The sequence below is a fragment of the Herpailurus yagouaroundi genome, unplaced genomic scaffold (genome assembly GCF_014898765.1).
Source record: "Herpailurus yagouaroundi ecotype Mexico unplaced genomic scaffold, PumYag 100, whole genome shotgun sequence".
Lineage (NCBI taxonomy): Eukaryota > Metazoa > Chordata > Mammalia > Carnivora > Felidae > Herpailurus > Herpailurus yagouaroundi.
The window spans coordinates 7,878,889-7,891,050 of record NW_024412391.1 but is presented as its reverse complement, the minus strand read 5'-3'; the positions used below and the strand labels follow the sequence as shown (position 1 = coordinate 7,891,050).

General features: G+C 48.0%; 1 protein-coding gene across 1 annotated transcript in view; it reads right to left on the bottom strand.

Annotated features, from left to right (window-relative positions):
* Positions 1-11,932, bottom strand: part of PARP12 (poly(ADP-ribose) polymerase family member 12) — a 38,896-nt gene extending 26,964 nt beyond the window's left edge. The window contains exons 1-4 of the mRNA XM_040471798.1: positions 11,533-11,932; positions 8,009-8,144; positions 5,030-5,330; positions 3,418-3,519 (exon numbers count right to left, since the gene is read on the bottom strand). Coding sequence (XP_040327732.1) covers positions 3,418-3,519; positions 5,030-5,330; positions 8,009-8,144; positions 11,533-11,858 — 865 coding nt within the window. The 5' untranslated portion in view covers positions 11,859-11,932. The remainder of the gene's footprint in view (positions 1-3,417; positions 3,520-5,029; positions 5,331-8,008; positions 8,145-11,532) is intronic.
* Between the last annotated feature and the right edge of the window lie 230 nt (positions 11,933-12,162).

The window sequence follows — 12,162 nt, the reverse complement described above, 5'->3', positions numbered from 1 at the left end:
CTCAGGTCACGATCTAACCGTCATGGGATCAAGCCCCGTGTCAGACTGTGATGAGTGTGGAATCTGCTTCAAATTCTCTCTCTCTCTCTCTCTCTCTCTCTCTCTCTCTCTCTCTGTCTCTCTCTCTCTCTCTCTTTCTCTCCCTCCCTCCCCCATCCCTCCCCTGCTCACGTGCTCTCTCCCACCCTCTAAAACAAAAACAAAACAACTTTTATTCCTCAAAAAAAAAACCATAAGGAAAATGAACATTTGTAACTGACAAATCACTAAATTCTACTCCTGAAACCAATATTATGCTATATGTTAAGTAGTTAGAATTTAAGTAAAATTTTGAAAAAAAGAGAAAAAAAGAAAAAAATGAACATAAAACCACAGACTGGGAGAATTTATTTTCAATACCTACATCTCACAACCACTTGTATAAATAATACACCAAATCCTCACAACCCAATAATGAGAGATCAAACCATCCAATTAAAAAATAGGCAAAACAAGGGGGCACCTGGGTGGCTCAGTCAGTTAAGCATCAACCCTTGATTTCAGCTCAGGTCAAGATCTCAAGGTTCTTGAGTCTTAACCTTGCACTGGGCTGTGTTGACACTGCAGAGCCAGCCTGGGATTCTGTGTCTCCCTCTCTCTCTGCCCCTTCCCTACTCACGCTTTCTTTCACAATAAATAAGCTTTTTACAAGTCACAAAAGACTATGTATTATATGATTCCATTTACATGAAATAACCAAACAAATCCATAGAGACAGAATGTAAACCTGTAGTTGCCAGGAGCTGGGGTGCAGGAAGTATGGGTACAGGATTTCTTCGAGGATCATGAAATGTCCTAAATATTAACTGTGATGATGGCTGCACAATTCTGTAACTATACTAAAAACTATTAACTGGGTAAATTGTATGGTATGTGCATTACACTCAATACCTCAATCAAGCTGTCATAAAAAAAAAATCAGAAAATTTAAACAGATACTTCATTGAAGATATACAAATGGCCAGTGAGTACATGAACAGAAACATTCAGGGCGCCTGGGTGGCTCAGTCGGTTGAGCAACTGACTTCGGCTCAGGTCATGATCTCACAGTTTGTGGGTTTGAGCCCCATGTCAGGCTCTGTGCTGAAAGCTCAGAGCCTGGAGCCTGCTTTGGATTCTGAGTCTCCCTCTTCCTCTCTGCCCCACTCCCACTCCACGGTCTCTCTCAAAAATAAAAACATTTTTTAAAAAAACGTTCAAAATCATTATCATCAGGGAAATACAAATTAGAACCACAATGAAATATCACGACTCATTAATTATAATGGCTAAAGTTTAAAAGACTGGCAATACCAAGTGTTAACAAAAACAGAGCATCAAACTCTCGTACATTGTTGGTGGGAAGGTATACCCACCAGTGTCTTATAAAGTTAAACACACACTTATATAGTAATTTCACATCTAGGTCTTTACTCAAAAGAAGTGAAAACAGGGGTGCCTGGGTGGCTCAGTCAGTTAAGCATCCAACTTCAGCTCAGGTCATGATCTCACAGTTCATGAGTTCGAGCCCTGCATCGGGCTCCGTGCTGTCAGCTCGGAGCCCAGAACCTGCTTCAGATTCTGTGTCTCCCTCTCTCTCTCTGCCCCTCTCCTGCTCACACTCTGTCTCTCAAAAATAAACATCAAAAATAAAATTTAAGTGAAAACATACACCCACAATAAACCTTGCACATAAATATTTATAAAAGTTTTATTTGTAAAAGCCAAAAACTTGCAACACCTCAAATGTTCATCAACATATGAATTGATAAATTGTATTCAATCCATCCAACAGAATACAACTCAGCAATACAAAGGAGCAAACTACTGATTTGCCAGCATGGACAAATCACAAAAACATGCTGAGTGAGAGAAGACAGGTACAGTAGAATACATGCTGTATGATTCCATTTATATGAATTTCTAGAAAGGGCAAATCTACAGTGACAAAATGCAGATCAGAGACTGTGTGAGGTCAGGAAATTGGGGGGTGAGGATTCACTACAACAGGACAAAGGGACCCTTTATAATAAGGAAACTCTTCCATTACCCCAATTGTTATTACCAAAACTCAGTGTATACTTAAAATTTTTAAATACTTAAAATGTTATTGTGTGTAAATTATATCTCACTAAAATTGACTTTAAACACATACATGCACATATGATACATATTTCTTGAGCTAGCATTCCATTTCCAGGAATCTAGCTATGGAAATACCTATGTGTACTCAGATGCTCAATGGAACATCACTCTTACTGGACACTACAGTTGTTTTTCAAAATAAGGTAGACGCACACATACCAATGTAGAAAGAAATCTTCAAGACACAATGTTAAGTGAAGGAAGCAGGTTAAATAATACCTATCACGTGTTCCCATCTGTTGAAAAACATGCGAAACAAGTATCATAACCACACGGCACGTGTTTACCTTTGGGAAGGGCTGAAGGAGGACTTCAGACTTTACTCTGTATTATTGGACTCTTTCACAAAGTGAAAGTATTCCTGAATTGCTTGGGTGGCTTTTAAAGACTGAAAACAAAACAAGAAGTTTGGTGGTTGTTTTTTAAGAGCAGTCACCGAATTTGAGAAGGAAGCTTTCTTCAGTCAAAACCCAGGACAGCAATAAGAAGAAAACAAAGCTTTAGTAAATACAGACAAACACGTACACACAAGAATTGCTACTTGTGATAAAAGAGGGACCATGGAGAGAAGGGGCACCTGGGTGGCTCAGTCAGTTCAACGTCTGACTCTTGGTTTCGGCTCAGGTCATGATCTCACGGTTCATGAGTTCCAGCCCTGCATCAGGCTCTGCTGACAGTGTGGAGCCTGCTTGGGATCTGTCTCCCTCTCTCTCTGCCCCTTGTTCCCCAGCTTGCTCGCTCTCAAAAAACAAACATTAAAAAAATTTTTTTAATTAAAAAAAAGAGGGACCATGGAGAGAAACCCCCAACTTAAGTTCTTATTCCCCAAGAGCACACACAGGCATCTCCTCCTCAGGGAAGGCCTTCCGGGTTTCTGAAGCATTTCTAAGTCTACAACCTCCCTTTATAAGGGACACTTATATTTGTTTCCACTACACGGGGCATCTGTGCAGGCCTGTGACCTCATGCTAAGGTGATCCAGGGTCAACACTTGACACTGAATGAACCAGTTACGTTCCCCAAAACTCATCTACAGTCTGATTTCAAGAAACTCAATTCCTACCATCCTCAACTCCCCAACAAAATCGCTTCAGAACTGGTTTGGCAAAGTGCCACACCAGCTCACCATGAAGAAGGCCCCAACCCTCTCTGGATGGGGGAGAGGGCCCTGAAGGGTGGCCTTAGGGCAGAACTCTTGAAACACATAGCAGCTATTCCACCTGCAAGCGGATGAAGGGGATTCCTCTGACTTACCTTGAAAGCTACAACTTTTCCGGATGTGGTACAAGCAGATCTGATCATTCTCCTCCTGGTTAGCATTGTTTGGGGATACACAACCTGAACTATCTCTTCTTTCTACAAGGAAACACCACAGAGATGTATCAGTATCCACCAAAGCTTCCAGTGTGGAGTCAGAGTAGTTCAAGATACAAAGGACAGAAAAGAGCATTCACTTCCCTGCATAAGGCAAAAGTAGGCGAGGTAATCTCACAAAATCCTATGATGTTCAAGATAAAATGACCCTCAGACATACAAGTGGACCCCCTCTCTGCTTTTTAGGGGAGAAGCCAGGGAACCCAAAGCCACACAGTTGCTTGCCAAATCCAGGACACCATGGAGAGGCTCTTTTTTCTCAGCTCTATGCTCCCAATTTTAATATGAAACCTCCTTAATAACTTTACATTAATTGCAAGAATTTTAACTTAAAACAGGCATGGAGGGTATTTCAGAATTTATCTTTACTAGTGCTCCAATGAGACTTTACCTAACAATTACATTTACCACCGCACCCACCTACCATAATACAAGAAAACAAAACTCATTCGCAAACCCTCTCTATTCAGTATTGCCTGTTAATTACGTTACTCCTTTTCCTTTTTCTTTTTATGGGCCCTTCAGACATCCACAGGGTGGGCCTCAAAACCCACACCTTTGGGGCCTTGGAAATAACCTCCCTTGCTCCCCAAGGACAAGTATCCTTCCCTCCCTTTCTAAGGCCATAATCCACTTGACACTCTTAAAAATCTATTTAAAGCAAAATCTGTCTACATCTAGCTTCCTACTATTGAAAGAAATTAACCCAAAATAACGGGAGGAAATGTAAAGAAAACACATATATGGCAAGGACAATTTTTAAATATCAAAATCAAGTGAGATTAGATGTTGGGGTGCCTGAGTGGCTCAGTCAGTTAAGCGTCCAACTTCAGTTCGGGTCATGATCTCACAATTTATGGATTCGAGCCCCACGTGTGCTGACACCTCAGAGCCTGGAGCCTGCTTTGGATTCTGTGACTCCCTCTCTCTGTGCCCCTTCCCTCATACTCTGTCTCCAAAATAAATAACCATTTAAAAAAAAATTTAAAAGATTAGAGTGTTAAGTGTGTTTGCTGGTAGTCCTAGCAACACCTAGAACTGATATTTTAGGAAGTGGTCTATTAAAAATCCTAGATGCCACTATAGTTAGCAAATTCCTTTATTTAAAAAAAAAAAGTATACTAGCATGCTCAATCACTCACCAAATGCCTGCATGCCCACTATGGACCAGGCACTGTCTAGGTGCTGAAGACGAGCAGCGAACAAAGAAAATTTACAGGGACTAAAAAATCCCATTTATTCATGCCAAGAAGAGAGCTGAAATTAAAATATGTTTCCTTGACAGTAGATCAGACCTGTGGGGAATTCATTCAGTCAACCTCAAATGGCATTTGTCTTGCTTGTTCATGGCTAGGATTCCAAGTCATCTTTACAACACCCACTGATGAAGGAATCACCAACTGACTTTACTAAAAGCAGCAGTGACTTGCCCAAAGTCATACATTCCATTAATGGCCAGCTGGAATCTACGGGCCCCAGCCCAGGGCCTTACCAGAAGTGGCCTGTGGGCCTGGAGGAGGAGGGTGCCCTCTGCTGGAGGTGGAGCTCCTATTCTTGATGTCGTGAGCATTTCTGTATATGGAAGGCAGCCTGTTCACCAGATCGGAGTTCATGCCCAACTTCTCCAGTTTCTCCAGATTCTCAGAATTAGAGATATCATGAGATCTCTTACAGCCAGTGCCAAACTTGCATTCACCCTGTAAAAAATACTGGCAGATATGGAGTTTGATACACTGCTTTTGAAAGGAACAAGAGCCGTAGGGTCCATCTCCTTTGTTGTAATGAAGGCAGATCTGTTGACAGAAAAGGAATAAAAACACCAGCTTAGGAAGGTCTCACAGGACACCACCCCACTACTGACCAGTCCACGGTCAGAAGAAGTTCCTCCAGAGATCTGGCCAAAGCTGTGATTCCGTCATCCACACAAGCCACACAGCTCTGAGAACATCCTCCACTCTAGATGGACCACTGCTAACATATGCCCTTGGATAAAACGGGAACTGGATGGACAGCAATGAGCAGAACAAGCCTTTCCATTGGGAAAATCCAAAGAACTTCCAACTGATCAGAGCTGCTCCCTTCCCAGGAGACAATTCAACATAACTCACATAGCAGGAGGCTAACAACCCATATACTCCACCTACACCCTTCCCCCACTGACTCACCAACTCTCCCTAAGCCAGGCTTCTATCTCCCTTCTTTCTGAAATTCAAGGTCAAAGAGGCTCTGAGCGTTTAAAGCATCTTAGAGAAGGCCAAATAGAGCCCTTTCATTTCTCAAGAGCAAAGTGAAACTCAGAGAAGTTCACCGGCTTGCCCTAGTTCACTGCCAGCTATCTACATCTGGCACACGCAATGTCTGTTGAACTGCATCGTTGGTAAAGCTGGGACTTAAACCTGAATCAACTGCTCCTTCTCTACATTCCAAATTCCTAGAGACCACCAAAGGCCTACCCACTCAATTCATACACTGAGCAAAAGATAGAAAAGCAGCAGAGGGCTGCAGAACCCAGACTTAGATACGCAGGGACCCCACTCGGGACAGAAGCCCCAAGGGAAAAGGCTAGAAGAGGCTGGGCCCTAACCTTGATTTTGCCACTTACAAGACGCCTGACCTTAGACAAGTCACTCACCAGCTCTGAATTTCAGCTTTTAATCCCTAAAATGGGAATAATGCTACCTCCATCCTTGGGTTATTATGAGGATTAAATGGGAAATATACAAAGTGGCCGAGACAATGCCTTGGAACGTAGTGGGTACTCGATTCATGGTGGTGGCCCCAACTGTTCATCTGATAAGGGGACTAGCCTGAGAGCAGAAGGCCTGGCAGGAAAGCTGCACTGGATCTGAGTTTATGGTCACAGTTCCGGTTGCCGGCACTGTGCTCTAAAAACCACCTGCATACCCCAGAAGACAAGAGGCTACACACTCCAGACTGGTCACCTTCGGATTCATTTTTTTATACCACTGACAAGCTGCTCACTCCAAAACATTAATGTCCACTCTCCAAACACAACCCCCCACCCCAAGTCCTTCCTGTGATACCAAAGGCTGCATGGATCAGTCTCTACTCACCCATTTCTCCTTCTCTCCTCTCCCAACCTAAATCTAAGCTGTGCTCAGCTACATGCTGTCCCCCGACCGTGCCAGGTTCTGTCCTCTGTGCCCCCCTTCTTCCCAGACCTTCATCCTTCATTCACCCTTCAGCATTCAGAGCAGGCACCGCCTACCCCAGGATGCCTTCCCAAGTGCCCCAACTGCCTGAGGCCAGAGTGCTCACTTCTATCGCAGCACCTAAAATAGCACCTTACAATCACACACTGATTTGTCTGTCTCACCCAGTAAACTTGCCTCCTGGAAGGGCAGAACAGGGTCTTTTATCTCTTTATCGGCAGTGCCTGACCCGTAGTGGTTATTCAATAAAGGTTAGCTGAATCAATAATTTTCAAAAAGGCAAGAGAAAAGTTACTATCTATTACGTAGCAGTCACTAAGCCACAAAGCACCGTTCTCAAATGAGTGGTTTTAACTGAGTAATATGGAAGCATTTTCATTAAACCAGGTCAATCTAATCTCTGTAGCCTTATCCCAGAGAAAGTGCCAGAACATCCCATAAACCTGTGCTAGCCACAGGAACACACCACTTACTCAGCTCAGCTGCTGCCCTCGGGAGCCACTACCTGATTCACACAGAGACCATGCTCCCACGGGCTGCTCCTAGCCAACAATGAGCTACTTTAGCTCAGAACTTCGTAATGGCCAAGCAGCAGCTTTCTTAGAACTGTGCTCCAGTCAGGGTCTCCTCCGGAGACCCGGTCTCCTTCCTTCCCCCTCTCTTGCAACATCACTGTCCAAAGGCTCCCCACCTCCTTCTGCTCCCTCTCCACTAGATCTCTTACACTTCTAATCCCATCTTGGCGTCTGCTTCTTGGAGGGCCCAAGATAGTACATGGCCATTACAAGGAGGTTCGGTTAGCATCTGAAATGCACATCAACTAAAGGTCAAAATTCCCTGGGTGCAACTGATTGAGTAGAGAGCTCATCACCTGCCTGTCAGCATCTCTGAAAAATTTCCTCACAGAACTCCTGGGTTTGGCAATAACACATGGTTCCAAGTCCTGCTAGACAGAGAGGAGCAGGCTGGAGTCTCTTATCCCCTCATCCCCATGTAAGGAACATCCTGTTGCAGCCACTGGCCAAACAGACTCCCCCAATCTCATGGAAGCCCTGAAAAGGAGATACCGGCCCAAATGACACAGAAGGAAAGGAGGCCTCTAGACGGGGCAAGGTTGGCCCAAGGTCACAGGTCTAAAAATCAGCAGAGCCAGGAATTCAATCCAGGTCTCCTTCAAGTAGATCCCTGTGGTCACTCTGGGGTCCTTGGCTCCTCTTCTGCCACAAGATTTCCTCTCTCCCGACCTCTGGCTTCTCCCCCATCACTTGCATACATACACACCCCCTCCTGGAACTCACCTCTGGCAAAAGCCAGGGGTCATTCTGAAACAAAAGCTGGCAGAGCTCACTGTAGCTGAGGTGGTCAACACCGTGAGTTCTCAGCACACTCAGGTTGTGATCTGTCGTCAAGCTGTGACTGTTTCTACAGTTCTTCCTGCAAAGAAGCAGAGCTGGTGTCACGGTTCAACTGCGCCTCCCCGAAATTCTTAGGTTGAAGCTCTAACCCCCAGTGACTGTATTTGGAGATAGTTTATAAAGAGGTTGTTGCGCTGGGGGGTGGGGGCCTAGTCCAATCCAACTGATGTCTTTATAAGAAGAGAAAATTAAGATACAGATGCACACTTGTGAGGACACGGGTAAAAGACAGCCATCTGCAAACCAAGGAGAGAGGGCTCAGAAAGAAATCAACCCTGCCAACACTTTGATCTCAGACTTCCTGCCTTGAGAATCGTGAGAAGTTTCTGTTTAAGCCCCAGCCTGTGGCACTTTGTTATGGCAGCCCTAGCAAACTAATAAAGCTAGTAAAATCAGTCTCGAAGATCATTTTTCAGGCATCGTTCTTGACATTGCTTAGGAGCATCAGAAAAAAACCCACATGTCTATGCGATGAAAAAATGTAATGCTTATTCACAAAGGAAAAGGCATTACCTTGCAAGCTCGAGGGCCTAGGACGGCACTTCTCATCAATATCTGGTAAGAATGACAGTGCCATCCCCCAAAGAAGAGTTGCAGTATGACAGACAATGAGCACTTAGCAGACACTTGAACACTGGTTGAATAAATGAGTGTGGACACCTATGGTTATAGGTATGTGCACAGACACACTCACACCCTGAGGCTCAGACCTCTTCTCTGCTCTCCTCCTCCGTTCTTTCCACTAACAAGCCCTGGCTGAACATTCACTGTGAGCCACGTACTGGCACCACGCCCTGATGATCCAAACACTTCAAATGATTTCCCAGGTCACCAGGACCTGGAAGAGTCAGGCAAACATCATTTGCTTTACTCAGACTCTGCCAAACCTCACGTGTTTATTGTGAGCATCTCAAAAGAAAACCCAACCCGTGACAGACTCCCCCAAACCTGCACCTTTCACAAGCTCCCCCAGCTCAGTAAAAGACCACTTCCCTCCTTCACTGCACAGACCGACAACCTTGGAGTCATCCAGACTCTTCCCCTTGTCTCCTCTAGCGGAAGTAACAGATATGGAGAGGACTCTAAAATGGCATGGTCAGCTGTGCTGAGAGTACGTCTATGCAGACGGGAAGGGCACCTGAGCCTGACAGAAGCACTCAAGGGACAGTGCCTAAAAGGTGTAAAGCCTGGGCCAAATATTTAGGTTGAGGAACCAGGCAAGAAGAGGAAAACATTCTAGGCAAACTTGGTGCCGCCAGAACCAAATATAGCTAATAATTAGGATAGTGACGGCAGCAATAGCTACTAAGACTTGAGCATTTATCACAAACCAGGGATTTCCTGAGGTTTTATCAGTTAAGTCATTCAGTCCTCAACAAGTCTATGAGGTAGGTGATACTATCCTCATTTTGCAGATGAGGGAACTGAGACACTGATACAAAGTCACCTGCCCAAGATCGTGCAGCTAGCAGGGAGTGCAGCCAGCTTGAAACAAGGCAGGCTGGTCTTGGGGCTGTGCTCTTAACCACGATGCTTACTGCTCCTCAGCAAAGGATGAAGTCAGGGACCTGGGACCCTTCCCAGCTGTGACCAGTGGGCAAAAGCAGGAGCCATGATCTATTTCTGAAACAGCGGACCCTGTGGTTCAGGGAGACAAGCAGAGTCCCAAAGAAAGCAAAGGAAATGCAGCCAACCGCACCCACTCTCCCTTATGTGACCCGAAAGCAGTTGAAGAAGGAAGGTTCAATTAAGTGTCCTGTGTGAACCGCATGGAAAGTGGAACAGGGAAGAATTTAAAAGAAAACTCAGAATCATCTAGGCCAACAGATACCAGACTCCCAGATTTCCAAGACAAGTAAAACGCAACCCCCAACCTTGGGAACGAGCTGAGAAAAGGGCTGCCATCTTTATTTCACCAAATACAGACGTTAACAAGATCCACCAGTTACCCCATCGTTAGATCCACCCATCCACCATTTATTACGTCCGCCTTCTTCTCCAGCTACTGCTCCTCCTTCTCCCCTGAAGTGACCCATCCACACCAGTCCCTGAGGGCCCAGTCTGCCCAAGGTTCCATCGTCAGCCTCCACCTCAGACCTGACCCGCTCCTGGGGCTGCAGCCGTCAACTCCCACGCCAGCACCTGGGACCCTGGCCATGCTCTCCCAGGCTGCAGACTTGGAGAGCTGCCCCTGGACACACTTCTGCTCTCTCCGCCAATAAGAAAGCAAAGTAAGAATCATCCCTCGGTCAACAAGGAAAAAAGAGAGGTATGAGTCATCCCTCAGTCAACAATAAGATAACAGCCATCACCTCTCCCCCATCCTGTCCCCACACTCTCACCAACTCCCCATCTCTAATTTCTCACACACACACCCTCCCCTCTTAAGGCCTTAAGCTGGGGGTTGGAATATTCTAATCTAGGTATTTCTCAACAGCTGCTTCCCAGGGGCCACATTTCCCAGCTCCCCGCCTCCCTCGCATCTAGACATGATGGGGGTCATGAGACATCCTGTGGTCCAGGGGACAGATGGAAAACTGTCCACCCCTTCCAGACCTGGGAAAACCTCCCCCCAACCCTCCCCTGTCCATCTTCTCCACCTGCTCCCCGGAATCCGAGACCCAGAATGGCCTAAAGAGCCATGGGCCAAGGAGACAGAGTCTAGGTCAGTCGGCCTGGGTCCCTGAATGACTGCATGGATCAAGACCACTACCTCATGCTGTCTAGTGGACCTGACGGGAGCAAGAAAAAGTGAAGCCAGAAAAAAAAGAAGAAGAAGAAGAAGAAGAAGAAGAAGAAGAAGAAGAAGAAAAAGAAGGAGGAGGAGGAGAAGAAGAAGAAAGGAAGGAAAGGGGAAAGAAAAGGAAATAAGGAGAAACGAATTCTTCTACAGAAGCGGACTAGCTTCTCAACAGGGGCACGCATTTTCTTCCCCCCAGTGCCACGGAGGCCACTGCCGGCTTGTAAAGCAAGCGAGCAAAAGCTGAAACAGGCTTTCGAAGATTCCTTCGCTGCCGGGCAGAGAAAGCCCTCGGCTGTGGGGCCCCTCAAAGGTCGCCCTGGAGACCGGGCGTCTGGGGGCTCCGGAAGCCAGAGGCGGCTTTTTCTCGAGGAGAATCCCCCACCCCACCCCCCGCCACCCCCGGGCTGTCGCAGCGGGTACCGCGCTCCAAGTCCCTCTGTGACACTGCAGGAGCCTTGGGGACACCGCTTCACCCGGAGTCCCTTACACGGCACCCGGTATTCAGCAGGTGCTCAATAAATGTTCGCTGTAGAGAATTAAGGGTGGGGAGAGGCCAGGGAACGGACGCCCCCCGGTCTCCCCAGACTCTAGGAGGGGCCCAGGGCGGGCTGGGAGAGAGCAGGGTCCCCCGGCCCCGCCGTCGGGCTCCGGGCGCGGCGCTTACCCGGCCCTCATGAACTTGCAGGCCCCGTAGACCAAGAACTTGCAGAGGTGCAGCTGAGCGCACAGCCCCACGCAGCCCGGCTTGGGGCTCTGGTACGCGCGGCACAGGCGCAGCGCCGAGACGGCCACCACGACGCGCTGCGCGGAGGCCGCCGCGCCGCCCGCCCTCGCTGCCACCGCGAAGCGGCCGCGGTCCCGCAGCAGCCGCTCCAGCGCGTCGTTGCCGACGCCCTCCCGCAAGCGGCGCCGCAGCTCCTCCAGCTCCAAGGCGCCCCCGGCCGCGCACAGCACCTGGGTCACCTCGCCGAGGACGCCAGCCTGCGCCATGGCCGCGGCGGGGGCGCGCTGCCCGTCGGAGAGCTGCTGGCGGGACGCGGGCGGCGGCCGGCGCGGACTGGGCGGGCGGCTCCCGCGGGGCTCAGACGCCAGCTGGAAACGAAAGCGAAAGCGAAAGCTCCCGGGGGCCCGGAAAAACGGAACCTGTGCCGCCTCACCACGCCCACCGGCCCGCAGCTGAGGGGGCTCGCCGCCTTCCGGCCTCAGGGCTCCCAGCTGTGCGCGGCCGCCGGGCCCCGCGGCCCGCTCCCCCGCTCCGTCGGCAGCCGGGGGGCCCCGGAAAGCGGCTCTCCGG